This window comes from Brassica napus, chromosome A10, assembly GCF_020379485.1.
Source record: "Brassica napus cultivar Da-Ae chromosome A10, Da-Ae, whole genome shotgun sequence".
NCBI classification, from domain to species: domain Eukaryota; kingdom Viridiplantae; phylum Streptophyta; class Magnoliopsida; order Brassicales; family Brassicaceae; genus Brassica; species Brassica napus.
Genome location: NC_063443.1, coordinates 7,802,708 through 7,819,390, shown reverse-complemented (window position 1 = coordinate 7,819,390; position 16,683 = coordinate 7,802,708). Strand labels below are relative to the sequence as shown.

The window sequence follows — 16,683 nt, the reverse complement described above, 5'->3', positions numbered from 1 at the left end:
TTGTAAAATGATTAGCTCAAACTATAGTTTACAGTAATACTGTTTGTGTTGTTTTACAATTATAAGCATGACGTTCAATCGCCGACAAAACACAACATTTTCAAAGGAAAAAGATATAATTTTTCCTACATAAATATCAACAAGGGTAAGTAGTTAATACTTTTTTATGTTTTAAAATAGTTAACATATAGGTAAATGATTGAAATTTTGTAAATATATTGAGAGAAGACAATTTTAAACAAAATCTTAACCGAGAACGTGTATTTATTGAGTTGTACGATCAAATAATTTTCTTGACTAATTACCGTTTCAAATATCTTACACCCACTGGTAGAGAGTTTCCCGGTGGTAAATTTTACCAAAAGTTCAATATTAGTGTAACCTACCGATTTTCTTAAGAAAATCTTGATCACCTAAAAAGAATATAAAAGTAGTATAAGTATCTTATAAAACATTTCGGCCGATCCTATAGTATCTAAGATATTTGTTTAGATATCTAGGTGTAATTTTCATTGTTTTAATATATGATCTATAGTTTTGAACTGATTTTTTCATTCATAAGATATAATAAATTATTTGAGCGGTTTGATATGCTTTTTTCCTGCACGATCCGCTTGATCTGCACTTGTTCTGCTTGATCTGCATGATTTGTCCCGCTTGACTACTTTTACCATTCGAAGCCTAGAACATGACGCATGAGAACTGCTTTTGCACAAAAAGACAAAAAAAATAATCAAATATGCAGTTGTCGTGCCTTTTACTTTTAGAAACATAAATTATAGTGAATGAAGATTTAAAATCAGATCTCCTGCAACACATATTATCTGCCCTTGTCCTGCCCCTCCCATTAATAACCTATCTATTACCTCTCATGCTAAAGCACGCACGACGGCACAGGTAAATTTCATTAGCTTCCAAATTATATGATTTTAAAATAACAATGTCTTATCAAAAATAGCAGGAAATGCTAAACATGTGATGATGGTTAGGAAATAGGGTTTAGATTTTTTTTTTTTTGCAGTTATTTGAAAAGATATTTTAGATCAAAACATGCTATATTTTTAAAAATTTTGTAAACAAATTTTATGTGTCACTATTTGATTCGCCATGTGACATGTGTTTTAGTATGTAAAAGAAGCATAAGTCACTCAACCAATCATATATTGCCACTTCTTTTTGTTTCATTTTTAAAAGAAAAATAATTAAAATACATGAGTTTATTTATTTTCTACCTAAAATGGAAAGTGAAAATTGTTTTAAGGGTCTCAGCTGTTACAACCACGATCTCCACATCTTCTTACATAATATCAACTTTAGATGAACACCATAATCATTTCTGCAACAAATTTGTAGGGAAGTTAAATCAAGGGCCAAGGCCTAACCCTCTCTTGTTTAATATAAACCCAACCCTATTTTAACTCAGCTATATTTTAACTCAGCCCTATGTTAACTCTATTTTAATCAAGGATTAGGGATGATACCAGGGTTAGCCCATTTAAGCAGTTTAGGGTTTGATTGGTAAGAACTTTCGTTTTAGGTTGTTGCTTTAGACTATTGGCTATAGAGATTTTGCTGTTAAAATTGTTAGTATTATTTTACCAAAAATAAAAATTATTAATCAAAAATAAAAAAAAAACAGTAAATAATATTTTAAAGTTTTCATTATAAATACACAATTTCGCAAATAATAAAGAAAAAACATATATGAAACCAAAATTTATACAATATGGATCTCAAAATAAAATGAAAAAAATGATTATTTTTTAAAATAAATTTTATAATAAAATTAATATAAAGTAGAATAAGTACTTTAGTTATTGTGGAGAAGAGGAAAAAAATATTTTTACAATAAAAATAAAAGAGAAATAGAAAATGGCGTTGAGAACTTTAGAACCATTAAAATTATAAAAGCCTGATTGGTGAAAAATGAAATTTAGAAACTGTTTAATCCGAGTCCTAACATTCACAAAATAACCGATACTTCATTTTCCATTTTTCTTCCACTGATCCACAAAATAACCGATACTTCATTTTCCATTTTTCTTCTCTTAAGTTAGTTTTTATTCTATTAAAAAGACTAATCTTGAATCTAATAGTGGCGGTAAAGTTTTTGAAGTTGCAAAAATGATTGATATTGTGTACAAAATAATTTTTGAAAATATTAAGGGAACCTTATAGGATTTCAGAAATTATGCTATACACGAGTTCATATTATCTTTTGTTGTGTAGTTTTAAATTCCTTTGTTTTTTTTTTTGCAGAGGAATTGTCGTAAAGGTCAATCCATACTACAAACAAGGTAGGATCAGTCATATTCTAAATGTCAATCCATACTACAAACAAGGTAGGATCAGTTTATGCATCCATGTATCTTCTGAAGAAACAAAAATTCTTGATTTATTAGAGAGGCTTCTTTATGTTGATGAAGAACCGGTTGGTGTAAAGGTCAATCCATACTACAAACAAGGTAGGATCAGTCATATTCTAAATGCACGGGCAGAGGATAAGGTCGATGTTATAAGAAACTCACCATTTAGTAAATTCTTTGAACTCGCTTATATCATTCTAGGCATGTAGGGCGATATCTTATATTCTGACAGCTTAAAGTTAAGAAAAAGTATGCGTAGTGATTCTTATATTCAGAGAAACCTATCAGGTTTTCTTTGCGAGAATATGATATCATTACTAGCTTGTCTTGTGCAAAATACCCCAAAGTTTCCAAAAACAAAAAATGAAGAATCTATTTTGGAGAAATCCTATTGACGCTTATTATCTGATATGTTAAAGAAATTTAGTATTGCATCTGTGTTGAGAATATTGAATAAGAAGACTCTCACTTACAAAGAGATTCACATCAAATATGCTTGGCTCGCCATGCTTTTATATGCCATTTTACCTACCACTCACTATCCGAAGATATTAGTCATTTATGCAAAATAAATTAAAAAAACTTGTTCTGCCATTGTTTCTCCCTCATTTGCTTGAAGTTCCTTTCCCACACGCCATTAAACAATCCTCCATGATCTTCTTCCAATACACTATATAATTTTTCAAAACCGTCAAAGCTAGTTGATCTGTTTTCATCATGAGTTCTAACCATTAAGTCCAAACCTACGTCTCCAGTGGGTACATATTCACTTTCACATTATTAGGTAAATATAGAACATAACCAACATAATATTGATTATCCTGATCAAGTGAACAATAATTAAATTGTTTCAATACTCTTAGTTGTGTTGGAATTCACATGTTTTGTGTTGACTCCATTAAATCCTAGAGTATCAACCATTTCATCCTCATCATCCATCTCTTTTCCTTTGTTTCTCATCATCTTCACCATTATTTGTGGATGAGCACTTGGCCTAGTCCAGTTCTAGGGCAACCCGGTTCAAAATAATCATTTCCTCCACGCTAAATATATCTTCCAACACCTTCATTCTACAAAAATTCTGGTTTCGTTCATAAGTCTTGCAGGAATTTTGTATGTCATGTAAATCGTATGTTTGTTATTACTAAATATGAACTTACTATCATCGCATGTTTTCCATATTCATCTTTCTCCCATCAATGATAATACGTTCTACCAACAATAGATTTCTCTCAGCTATTAAAACGTAACATTGCTATGTGCACCGACAGTGACACAAAAATTAAGTTAACTGAACCAATACGGGACAGTCAATATGACTGCAATATGTGATGTTGTTTGAACACTTATTAGATGTGTCTTTCTACCCGCTGGGACCAGCGTACACTCGGCAGTTGATAGCTAACAACCACCAGATTCCTCTCCTATAACACATAACACATACGTACAATACTTATTAACATATCAAATGACTCGTTCTTTATGAGCATCACGCCGAAACCTTTGTCTGCTACTAAAACTCAGTCACCATTACACTCCTTTTCCCAGTCACTACGCCATAGACGACAAGCTTCACCATCTGGAAAATATAAACCAATATTTTGAGAAACGGCGTAATAATTAGTTGCTATTTAATGTTTCAACTTCAACAAAGATATCACCATAAACAACCAGAAACAACTAAAATTTGTATTTAACTAAGTTTTCTAGTATACCTTCGGTTCTTCTAAAAGGAGAAATGCTATTTACCGAATTATTCTTAGTCGAGGTTAGATGGAGAAGTACAAGAACTTATGGAATAATTGCGATATACATTAGCCGGTTATATTGGGTATTATATAAACTGTAACCACTACATCATATATCTCATGCATATTTGTATACACCTATATGTATATGCATAAAATATTTCCCGGATTCTACATTTAATGCCGCTGAAACCAAATAGAATCGTGTTGGTTATTTTTTGTTTATCGAGGGTAATTTGTTAGTTACACATATTATATTGGTAATTTTGACACATTACATCCTATAAATCCAACATTTGATCCTATGGTTTCCTTTTTGATAATTTTGTCATTCTTATAGAATAACTACCTAAATAGCTCTTAATTATAATTAAGTAAAATACATATTTCTAAAAATGTTCAACTAATATTCAGTACATATATTAGGTAACAGCTTTTAATCTCAAATATGTGTGTTTCAATATATTTCTTTCTCTCTATTTATTTTGTCGTAAAATTATTTGTTATACAAAACGTAAAAATAACTATTTATGTATAACTGACAGAGACATTCAACTTATTAAACAATAGCCTCAAATAGTTCCAACATATATTTTTGTTCTCAAACTAGCATACAAGTGTCAAAATGAACAAAATAAATTTCATTAAAGAGGCAAAATCACCAAAAATAGATTTGCACATATTTTTTCAAAGTTATTTTTTGAAAAACTTTTTTCAAATTAAAGAATGCCTTCATAAATATCTAATTAGGCTTCCTGAATGTAACTTGTATGTCTATTTAGGAAGGCCTTTGTAAATGTGTATGACATCTTTCTAAAAACTAGAAAATCATTTCTAAAGTATATATTTACATATTTTGATTTTCATTTATACAACATCTATGAATGTTTGCCTAAATTTTATAAATATTGTATACATATTTAGAAATATTTTCGTAAATTTTAGAAAATAGTATATATTTAGTAATATTTTTCTAGATATGCATATAAGTCAATTCAGAAATATATAATACACAGAAAGTTCTAAACTTTAGAAAAATGTTATACATATTCAAGAATATCTTACTAAATAGACATGAATTCATATTCGGGTTATTCATAAAGGTTTTACAAAATATACATCTAAGAATGCATTTTTAAATACACATTCATGAAGGATTTTCAAAAAACAATTTGACCAATGACCAAAGAAAGAAATAAAAAATCCAAAACAGAGGAAAATTTTCTATTTATTTATATAAATCTAGTGTTAGATTTATTCATTTCGGACAGTTGAAAAATGGAACAAATAACTAAAGTTTACAGTGTTCCAAAAAAAAAAAAACTAAACTTTACAGAGATAAAAATGAAAAAACGAAGTAAAGTTTACAGTGGATTTGAGAAATTTAGCAGGAGAAGAGAGGTTTGACAAAAGAACAAAAAAAAAAAGAGAGAAAATAGTGGATGTTGTGTCCAGAAGACTCGCAATGCTGGTGGTGGACTGAGTTTGGTGTTCCTCTCAAATCGGGAATCACACCATCGAATCTCTTCACTTGTACACGTGTAAACCCTTTCCTCTCTTCCTCCCCATTAAACCTATTTTCGTACTATTATTCAGCTTAGTGGAGGGAGGGACAGAGAGAATAAAAGGGGTTCCGATCTTGATGACGTTGAATTCGTGATGGGTTTTGGCGTTTTGAGTTGAGAAAAAAAGGAAGTGGTTTTGAGGCGAGAAGAGATGGATGGAGAAGGGATCTCTGATGGGTTATCGGCGGAAAGGAAAGTGGAAATCAGAGTAAATAACAAGGGGAGAAAGGTGATTTCCACCCTTTTTCTGACTTGTCTTCTGCATGTTTGGTTTTGTTTTTAGCTCTTTTGCAGTGTCTTATTCTTTGAATCTCGTTCACTCTTAGTTTCTCATGTTATTATGATTATGTAATCATGGCAAAATGTGAAATCTTTTCTCATCTCCTGCATGCAATGCTTTAGCTTTACTGAATCAATTTAACTTAAAAGGGGTCCTTTGATGGTGACTTTGATACGTGTTTTTTTCTTAAAGGAAAAAGTCTCTCTGTCTAAGTGATACAGGTTATAGTTGAGAAATCTGCAGCTGAAGGGTTACCTGAAGGATGGATCAAGAAGCTTGTTATATCAAACAGATCAGGCCGTAAAAGAAGAGATCCTGTTTGTACTCTCTTTGTGTCTTTTAGCATTTTCTCCTACATGGAAACTCCTCTTTTGACATTTCCTTTTTGCAGTTCTTCATTGACCCTCAAAGTGAGTATATCTTCCCTTCCTTCAGAGCTGCATCACGTTATGTTGAGACTGGCAATATTGGGCATTATGCACGCAAGTTCAAGGAAAGCGATACTGAAGAAGATGATTCCGGAAATGGCAAGAACGTTGTCAGTTACTTACTCCCTTCTTTTGTATTGTATAGTTGAATGGTTGATTTTGTGATCCTTTTTCTTCATTCGGTTTTAGCTTCTTCTGGAGTCTGCTGATGCTTTACTGGAAAAGGAGAAGAACATTGATGTTAATAATAGTAAACGGAGAAGAAACTCATCTTCTTCTTCTGGTGAACATTCCGAGAATTGTAAGCACAAATGCTTTCTTTCTCTTATGGAGTGAGTAATGTTAAATGTCAACATTCTACTATACTTGCAGGTAAAATGAATTCCGAAGTGAGCAGTGTAACCTCACAAGTTCTTGAGGATTTGGGGAAGAAGAAAGATGTGAATGAGCCCATTGCGAAACGTGTTACTAGGAGCCAAACTAAAGCAAATGAGACTGAGGAAGTAGACGTACATGTAAAACCCAGACTGAGAAGTGCTAGTTCACAAAGTTCACAGAAGAGATCTGTGATGAAGGAGGAAGATGTAAGAGATTCTGCTGAAAAAGGGATCACGAGGAGTAAGGGTTTAGTGAAGAAGAATGAGTTAGCTAATACTGTAGCAAGAAGAGCATCAAAACGATTAGCTGGTATTGAGCTTGAACCTACCCCTGAACTGGATACAAGAACCAAAGCTCAACCAGTAGCACCTCCTGATGATGATGATGGCACAGCCGGAAAGTGCATGCAACCTGTGGATCCTATTGCTGTTACCAGCGGATTGAAAAAGATGGATATACCTCTCACTAAGGAAGAAGCCAAAAGCTGTAATACTGAACATTCATCTCCAAAACCAAATGCTTCTTCTTCTTCTACAAGCATGAATCGTGTGAGTGCAGAATTAGAATTGGAAATGCATATAGAAAAGATCGGTAAATCTGGAGACAAGATGAAGATGAAGATGCCACAGGTGACATCCCAGGTGGAACTGAATCCAGTTTTTCGTCTTGAGGGTTACAAGCAGAAGGAAGAAATGTCGCCAGTGTCACCATTATCTTGCAAAACTTCTGCAACAAAGCGTGAGAAGACAGCAGGAGGCAAAAGATTGGGACGGTGGAGTGCAAATGCTAATAAAGTTACTAGTCCGAAAGCAAATGAGATGTCATCATCAAATAAAGAAGAGCATCCACATCCGCATCCTTATGATAACGGAAATGTCACACAAAGGAGAAATAAACTAAGCAACAACTCATTTGAATCGTCTGTTGTTAGAGGCACATTCTCAGAAGTGATGGAGAAGAGTAATAATACCAACAGCTTCTCCTCCTCCTCTGCAGCAACTCTTGCAGATCTTTGGAAAGATCCTTGCATTGCCTTTGCTATCAAAACACTGACCGGAGACACGCTGCGTCTTCCCAACAACACTGCATCAATCTCTTCTGATGCCAAGCAGAAAGGAGTCACATTTCTCCCAGAGACGCCTCAAAATGCCAAAACAAACTCTGGAGTGTCTAGTGAATCAGCACCGGGTATGGATATCTGGAAAGACCCGTGTATCGACTTTGCTATAAAAACCCTGACAGGGGCAATCCCTGTAGGGTCAAATGAGCCGGTTGTAAAACCAAAACATGAAGGGATGACGATGACATCATCATCAGCAAGACAGGAACATGAAGGTAGGCAACTGTGATTATGTAGTTCAACAGTGTAGTAACAAGACCATGGAGAAACCTGGAGGAGATCTAAGACTAGGTTGTTTTCCCTTTGTACTAGTATTAGTAGTTTAAAGACGCCATGGATATAAAGTAAGATCCATCATCCATGTGCAATGCCTACTTCTTTGTGTTCTGTATATACAATATGTATTAGTTTGATATATCGACAGAACCTGGAGACTCATAAAAGCTCGTAAACGCATGCAATGATCTTGTTTTTTTTTCTCTCCCTATGTAACGATGGAAGCTTCTTTGACTTGTTACTAGAGATAATTGTGACGTCATCTAAAACGGACAAAGAAGCCCGCGAAAGATCTGTCTTTTGCCGCCAAAAAAGTAACATATATATATAAAAAAAAGTAATATAGAAGTGGAAGAAGATGGAGATTAGAGTGAAGTGTGGGTGTGGAGAAGAGGGGTGTAGCGAGTGGACGATCGTAGAACTCCAAGGCGTCGTGGAAACTCAGTCTTCGTTCCAAGGTTCTGTTCAGAATCTCGAGATCGGTCGTCTCTGTCACTCCGATTCCTCCCAGGTTCTCTTCTTTTAACTCAGTTCGTCTTCGTTTCAATCGTAGCTGTGGATAGCCGTGGAGTGAATATCCTGTTGATGGTTGCAGGAAAGTTACACGTTCACGGTGGGTTACCATGAACTCACAGGCTCCAAGGTGACTCTGAAGAAACCATTGTTGGTTTTGAAGAAGCTTCAAAAGTGCACAGATGGTTCTTCAGAGAAAGAAACGGAACTGCAAGTTGTCGGGATTATAAGGTCAAAGATCTTGTTTAAGACCAGACCTAAGCCTCTCTTTTCAGGTATAACCTCTCTCTTCTGTTCTTGTTTGCTTCTCTGAAACTTTAAGCCTCAAACTTGCTCTGACATTTCTGAGTTACTTGTTTGATTCAGGAACAAATTAGGCTGCAAGTGCAAAGTGATACCTCTGGATTGCTTCTTAGTTCTGCCTGTTTCCTCCTGTCTTGTAAGCTATGGAAGAGATAAACTGATGTACTCTGTTCTTTGTTTTCAAGAAACTTTATTACAACTTGGGAAGTTATTACCTTAAGTCTCAATCTGAATCATAGCATTAGTAAGGATGTAAAGGCAATATAATAATGATATTACTAGCCCTACTTATCAAGTGATCTGATGCTAACACAAAACATTGCACGATTCTGGTCCATTCCTTTTTTTTTTTTTTTTATCTACAAATGTTTCTCACAGAAAACAGTTTAGTTGGTTTGAGAATTGAGTTTGTGAGCGCTCCTTTCCAAGTCTAGGAAGTTGGGACAGGAACATATCCTGAACGGGCTCTTAATGCTTCCGTTCTTTTGCTTCTCTCCATCACTCCCACCAGCCATTCTATACTCTCTTTGATTCCTCGCCTGCTCAAACAATAACATTTAAGCATCATCTCTAACAGAGCTACAAGGTTCCTGCGCGTAGCTAAAGTCAGTTTTTACTTACCCATCGTATCCAGAAGCTGCTTCAAACATGTACACCCTTTCGTCTAGTTTCTTTAGATCCAGGTATCGGTCTAGCTCCTCAGCTGAGACAGCATTTGGGAGATCCTGCTCACCGGTTACCAGATTCAAGACTTATCAGAAACAACATATTAAGCAAACAAAAGGAGGCAATGCAGTTTCTTACTTGCTTGTTTGCCAATATCAAAAGAGGCGCTCCTTGCAAATCCTCGTGCCGTAGTGCTTTTTCTGGTGGAAAGGCAAATTAACTGCTGTTTGAAGTCAACTTGAATGTGCAAAACTCACCTAGAGCAGATTTTGAGTCTTCAAAGCGGGATGGGCAAGCTGCGTCGATCAAATATATCAATGCGTGTGCTTCTTCATAATACTTCTCCCAAATCGAACGCAAGCCAGGCTGCCATAAGGAATGATTATTATTAAGACAAAAGTGAAGGGATTGAATATTTCCAACTAACCTGACCTCCAAGGTCCCAAAAGACGATTTTAGCATTGGCGACTTCAATACGACCAATATTAAGGCCAACAGTAGGAACAATCCGATCATGTGGGAGACCTTCTGAGATTGAGTATATCGTTTTCAACTTCTCCAGAAACGTCTACACCAGTCCAAGTACTGCATTAGAGATGAGCCTTTTTTGAAAGAAGAGATACAAAAATAAATACCGTTTTGCCAGCTTTGTCGATACCAAGAATGAGGACATGGAACTCAGTTTTGCTGAACATGTAAGTCCACAATCCATGCATTAGAGAAAACATCACTTCCTTTTGATCTTTCACCCAACCAAAAAAAAAAAAAAAAATGGAGCTAGGAATCAGCATATCATTCTCCGAGAAATCAAGAACATAACTTGGCTTCCTTATCAGAGTATAAACACAAGAAGAAAATGAATACACAAACACAATGCTACACTAGTTCTAACACATTACCCCCAAGTAGCAAGAGACATCAAATAACCAAAACCAGACAAAATCATTACGAAGAGTTAGATCAGAGTCCAAACACAAATCTAAACAAAATAAAAATGGGTAGATCGCTAGAAAAAAAAAGAAGGTGAGTCACACTATCACCCAGTCGCATTATCGAAACATGATCAGGACAAAGAGAAGCTCCCTAAAATTGATAAAATCAGCAAAGCAAATTAGAAGATCCATACATGTCTGAGGAAGATCTGGAGAAGGAGAATGAAAGAAAGATCTGGTTTTGCACTCAACTCTGTTGTTGTTGTTGGTCTTCTTCGATTCGATCTTCGTCCCTTCAAAAGCCCGAATTCCAAAACTACCCTTACTCCAACGCGTTTCCATCTCGAGTTGTAACGTGGTGACACGTGGCGAGATCTAAAGAGCAACAATACTAGTCAAAAGTCAAAGAAACAGACGGCTGCTTCTCTTAACACCCCGCCTAGGTCTTCAAAACTTTTGCTTCGCGATCGAGAAATAAAGTTGGTTGAAGTTAAAAGAAGATGGCTGATTCAAAAAAGTAAGTTCCGTCTCTTTGCTCTTTGCTCTTTGCTCTTCTTCAATTCCATCTTTAATAAGTGGTAGCTAGGGTTCGATTCTCTTTAAGATGTTAATCTTGAAAAGTTAGCAGATTGGATTGTTTATTCGCTTGATTAGCTGGAAATAGAGTACAACCAGCTTAGTATGGAGTATACGTTTCTCCTTCTCTGCTTTCTCTTTTGCTTGCTTGCTTGCTTGCTGATTCAGAACCTTACCTTGCATAAGCGTCTATGAGCTTTAATTTCAGCATTTTTGTGGGCAGGGGGCGTGTGCAATGGGATGAAGCTAATATAGTGGAAATTGAATCTAACAAGCCTGTTAGGCAGAAGATCACTGAACCTAAGACACCCTACCACCCTATGATCGATGATGATGGTTTCTCTACTTTTCTTTCTTTTTATGTCTATATATACATATATGTGTCTGTGCACAATTTCTGAACTATGCTACTCTTTTGAGTATCCATATGCTTATGCCAAATTTGCGTATTTATGCTTGTCGTCAACTTAACCTAATCAGATCTAAAGCATGTGTAAGTGAATATTATATGAATCTAGGAAGCTAAACAATTACTACTCTTTTCTGGAGGAAACTTGTGCTTGCGCTATTGGTTTCTTGATTTGAAAATTTGTCTTTCTAGGTGATATTTTTCAATCCGCGAAACATAATTTAAAATTTGTCTTTTCTCTTTGTTGGTGTTTCCTGATTGATTGTGTCAGGTTCTCTGTCTCCTAGAGGCAGGTCGTTTGACGAATGCGTTGATGATATGCAACGTGCCGAAGAACTGAGGAACGTTCTCAACGAGGCAGCGGCTTCCTCAAGTAGGAATACTAGCCAGGGGTCTGGTTCTGGTGGCTGGAGCTCGTCTGAGGAGGATGAAGCAGATCCAATGGATCAAGATGTTGAAGGTGTTCCTCCTCGAAACCAAACAAAATATTAACTTTCATGTTTTTATTCTTTTGTTTCATCTCATCTCCATATGTTTCTGTTTTTGTGCAAATGACACAGATGTGGATGGTGAGAAAAACGCACGTTTCAACGAACTCAGAAGAGTACATTACGATGAGTTTCGGAAGGTGAAGGAAATGAGGTCTTCAGGGTCGTTCTATGAAGAAGAGGAAGAAGATGATGGAGCAAAAGGCAGTAAAACAGTGGCAACTACCTCACGTCACACTAAAGGCGTTAAAAAAGAGGTCGATGCAGCCACGACAGCTTCATCCTCGAGTTGATATCAACCTCTGCTCAGTTAAATGTGTACTCTCTGGGGTTTACATTAGTGTTTAGCTTTTTAAAAAGAAAACAACAAAGAAAAAGAGCAAAAACAACATTCTGAGTTATTTGTCTTTATGTAGCATTTTAGAGTCCAATTGCTGTTGAACAAAAAAAGAGAGCCCAATTGCTTTAAAATCACTTTGATTCGTCAGTATCATCGTAATACTTTTTGTTTTATCAATTTCTGAAGGTTGTGTTTTCGTTTAAAATTTACTAGGTTAAGATCCGCGCCTTGCGCAGAATGAACATTATATATATAAATTATTTTATATATTATATGTTTATAACATATTATGAAATAATAAATATATATTGAATAATTAAAAAGTCATTATCTACTACTTATATAATTAAATTGATGCGAACATATAAATAAATTTTATAAATCGATTTTTTTTCTATTTGATATGATATATAATTAAATTTAAATGATAGCAACATAAATATGGTATATTTTAATATTAATATTTATTAGATGATGCTTTTTGCTCATATTTTTTTTTATCATTTGTATCTGTTATAGCAAAAAGTCTAAATTAGTGATAACAAAATTTTCACTGTGTAATTAATTAATGGTTTAAGTAATTTATAATATTTTAAAAAATTAAGTTCTCAATATTTTTTCAAAATTTTTATCAAAAAAATGTTCAAAGTAAATTTCAAAATTAAGATATTTATGTATTTTTATATGGCATATAGTTTAATTTAAAATGATACATATATTTATATATCTTTTATTCTTGATACTTATTAAATGAGACTTTCAACTTATATTATTTTTTAATTATTTGTATCATGTCATAACAAAAGTTTTAAATGATAGATCACAAAATTTGAATGTGAAAATTTTAACAGTTTTAGTAATTTATACTCGTTTTTAAAAATTCAAAATATAATATATCAATATTTTTTTAATTTTTATTATATGGTTACTGTGATTGTTTAATTATTTTAATAGCTTAAAATTGAACAAATATAATTATAATACACACTTATTTTTATCAAATCTTTATTATTCAAAATCATTAATTATCATATATACTTTAGCTACATTAGGAAATTCCGTAATCTTATTTAAGGAAATAATGAAGCACATTAATAATGTATTTATTGTGATTTAATAAAAAGCTTATTATATATCTAGATGAACCAACCTATTTCTCTAAAGATTCTAAGAATCATTCAAGTGATAACATGTGGCTACAAAAAAATGTTGCAATGCTTCTCAAATAATATATAAGGGATGTATGAATGATGCCTTTTAATTAAAACTAGGTGGACCGTCCGCATGCATGCGGACATTAACATTAATATTAAATTGATAATTACATATTTACAACTATAAAATACTTGTGTTACATGTATGTGGTTAATATGAAAGATTTGATGTTACATATTAATATTTATACTTTGTTTATATGAACAAAAAATACATTAGAACGTTTAGATTAAAAATTTCAGTGTTTCGTATAAACAATATGAATTATGAAAAATACAAAGTACCTTAAGTCCATAAAGTAGAGAAACCAGACCTTAAGACCAAGGCTTCGAGTTCTTTCTAGATTAAAGTAAAACCCACACATCATATAAGATCATATTTCCCATGTCTTGAGCGCTAAATCATCATGAAGAGTGCTCTCGATTTTCTTAGCACCAACATCTTTCCAGTATATTGAAAGCACTGTCCCATTAGATTCCACCTGTTGATTGTGCAAAACTGCAAAAGAGTCAATCAAAATGCCAAAACATTGTAATCTCCATGAGAGAAGAAAGACTAAATATGAATATAGATAGATAGATACTCACAAATGATTTGCTCTAGCACTCCTCATATCCTCATCAGAATTCAAATATATCTCACGGAAGAACTTGTTCAAAGCAGCGTCTCCTTCAAGCTCATCATCCTTCTATTTTTCTTCACTTCAGCTTCAAGCTTGTCATAGTCCTTTACTTTCTTGGAAGAACGATAAGCCGGTCTCATTGAAACCTCTGCACCATTACACAAACAAATAATATAAATTTTAAAATGTCAAGAGTCCGTGATTCAAACTTCTCATCAGGTGAAACTAAATAAAAAGAAAAAAGAAAGTAGAAAACTTGTTTAAGAAATTCGGGTCTGGCAAAACTGCTGGTTGTTTGCCATGTTCAAGAGAGGCCCATGTGATTATCTCTGCTTTTAAAATACTTTTCTTAATTTTGGTTGATATTACTTCATATATGCACTTCACTACTGCTATCTGAATACACACCGCAAGGGAAAAAAATCAATACAATGTGTACAACTCAGAACATGGCATTGTTTGCGTTTAAAAGGACTGATTGGTACTATCTAATAAAACGTATCATTTATATCTGATAAAGTGTATCCTTTAGATACATAATTCTTTGAACTGCTTATAGGTTAAGCATAATTATTCTGTTAGTTCAAAAAGTTAGAGTTCAAAAGGTTTAAAAGGACTGCTTGGTACTATCTAATAAAATGTATCTTTTAGATGTCAATTATCCAATTACATCTTTAAACCAATTACCTTTCCCAACAATCTCGGTTTGAGATGATACGCTTTCTCTCTTGGAACATCAGTCATAATACTCAGATCTAAAATCACTAACATAATTGACACAATTTACATAGAAGTGTTTATCATGGAGTTGTGTTCTGAGAATGCATTATGCTTCAAACTATCACATTTAACACTAATCTTAAAACATCAGAAAAATATAATTGAGAAAAAATAAATATTTCACGCATAACCCCAATAAAAAAATCAGCCATGAAATATAAAAGAGAGATTTGAATTACCTGAGATTTATTATCATTGGTTTCATCGTAACATCAGAGATGATTTACGGATTCCTTCTCTAAGCCTTGAGTCAAAAAAGAGGTAATTCTAACAAAAATATTTAAAGATGTAAACAATCCCCAAAAGATAAGAAATTATATAATTGATAGGACAATATCAATGAGTTTCAAAGTTTTTAAAAAGCTTTGAGATTACCTTTGGCTCTCAGACGTACCGAAGATGATCACGCACAATAAATAAATTGCACTTGATTAGCATACATATCTTATATTATATTCTTGATAAGTGATTTAACTTTATAAAAAAAAGAATTACCTTTTTAGAAAAGGATGATCAGTTCCTGGATAAACAGAGTCGTCTCTTTTTGTTAGTTGAACCACTACAGATGCAAAAATATAGATAGGGACACAATATGGAGAGAAAGAGAACAAAAATAAACGGAGAAGAAGAATCCCCAATAAAATTACCAGTAATGGTGTTTCCATCTATGAGTTACTTATTGATTATCATACATCTGCGCAAGATCACAAAAGTAGAATTTAAATTAGAACGATTAAAAACATATGAAAACTTAAAAGATAGATGCGTGAAACTAACGGGGGTGGCATGATATTTATATAGAGTTCAAACAGTTGAAAAAAGTTAATCATGTTTTCAAAAATAGAGTTTGAAACACAAAATTCTTTAACTTTGTCAAAACCAAAACGTTTCACATCTTCCGAACTGATCTTAACAAACATTTCAGGCAGAGAATTAATCAAATCAAGTTTCTCACAGTGCTCTTGAATATCTGTGGACAAAGGCGTAGGAGTTGTGTCGGGATCAAAGCAAAGTTGGTTCTCCATGATGATGGATGTTACGCTTGGTGCTTCTGCTTCAAAGGTTGAACCAGGTTCGTCTTTCTCATCAAAGATGGGACCTAGATCATCGTCCATGGGTCTCCTAGTGCCAAGAAGCGGTTCTTGATGCGAGTAGTCGAATGGCTCTTCCTCAAAATCATGTGAAAATAGTACAAGACTACTCGGATGCTCCGGTTCGAAACAAGTTAGTCCATTGGTCTCTTCATCATCAAACATAAAATCAGATTTTGAAGAAGGAAGATCACATTCATCCTCACAAATGATCAAACTTTCAATCAGCACTTCATCATATTCATCAAAAATTGGTAAAGAATCTGAAAAATCTTTTAAATCTTCAAGGTTGTTTTCAGATTTACCTTTGGGTTCTTCATTCATGAATATTGATGGTTCAGCTACTGGTGAATGTGTGGTTGTGATCTTCTTTTGGATCTTGCTGACGTCTTAAGGGTTTTCAACATCTCCTTCTCAAAGTTATCACAAAACTCTTGGACATCAAACTGAAGGAATCACCTCCTTTGATAAGCTTCATCTCTAGACGATTTGAACTGCACTTTGCACCTCTTGTTTGGCATCTTATGTGGTCTTCTCAGGGTTGGCCTTTACTGCACAGTAACAAAATTATCAAAAATATTCAACAA

General features: G+C 33.8%; 4 protein-coding genes and 1 pseudogene across 5 annotated transcripts; 3 read left to right on the top strand and 2 right to left on the bottom strand.

Annotated features, from left to right (window-relative positions):
* The first annotated feature begins 5,499 nt into the window (after positions 1-5,499).
* LOC106390515 lies at positions 5,500-8,395 on the top strand (annotated as a pseudogene).
* Positions 8,396-8,437: 42 nt separating this feature from the next.
* LOC106390518 (chromosome transmission fidelity protein 8 homolog) lies at positions 8,438-9,204 on the top strand. The gene is made up of 3 exons (XM_013831010.3): positions 8,438-8,672; positions 8,757-8,949; positions 9,041-9,204. The coding sequence occupies exons 1-3, from the start codon at positions 8,520-8,522 to the stop codon at positions 9,049-9,051; spliced, it is 357 nt and encodes a 118-aa protein (XP_013686464.2). The 5' UTR covers positions 8,438-8,519; the 3' UTR covers positions 9,052-9,204.
* LOC106390516 (ADP-ribosylation factor-related protein 1) lies at positions 9,133-10,917 on the bottom strand. The gene is made up of 7 exons (XM_013831007.3): positions 10,770-10,917; positions 10,279-10,385; positions 10,071-10,211; positions 9,901-10,009; positions 9,782-9,843; positions 9,599-9,702; positions 9,133-9,516 (listed from the first exon to the last, which is right to left on the bottom strand). The coding sequence occupies exons 1-7, from the start codon at positions 10,915-10,917 to the stop codon at positions 9,408-9,410; spliced, it is 780 nt and encodes a 259-aa protein (XP_013686461.3). The 3' UTR covers positions 9,133-9,407.
* Positions 10,918-10,931: 14 nt separating this feature from the next.
* On the top strand, positions 10,932-12,565 carry LOC106390517 (protein phosphatase inhibitor 2-like). Of its 2 annotated transcripts, none has more exons than XM_013831008.3 (4): positions 10,932-11,092; positions 11,375-11,487; positions 11,832-12,020; positions 12,121-12,565. In XM_013831008.3, the coding sequence occupies exons 1-4, from the start codon at positions 11,076-11,078 to the stop codon at positions 12,339-12,341; spliced, it is 540 nt and encodes a 179-aa protein (XP_013686462.2). In that variant the 5' UTR covers positions 10,932-11,075; the 3' UTR covers positions 12,342-12,565. The 2 variants fall into 2 exon arrangements, with proteins under 2 accessions (XP_013686462.2, XP_013686463.2); XM_013831009.3 differs by lacking the exon at positions 10,932-11,092 and adding an exon at positions 11,095-11,261.
* A 1,411-nt stretch (positions 12,566-13,976) lies between these two features.
* On the bottom strand, positions 13,977-16,420 carry LOC125578968. The gene is made up of 4 exons (XM_048742129.1): positions 16,402-16,420; positions 15,886-16,326; positions 14,306-14,373; positions 13,977-14,084 (listed from the first exon to the last, which is right to left on the bottom strand). The coding sequence occupies exons 1-4, from the start codon at positions 16,418-16,420 to the stop codon at positions 13,977-13,979; spliced, it is 636 nt and encodes a 211-aa protein (XP_048598086.1).
* Positions 16,421-16,683: the final 263 nt, after the last annotated feature.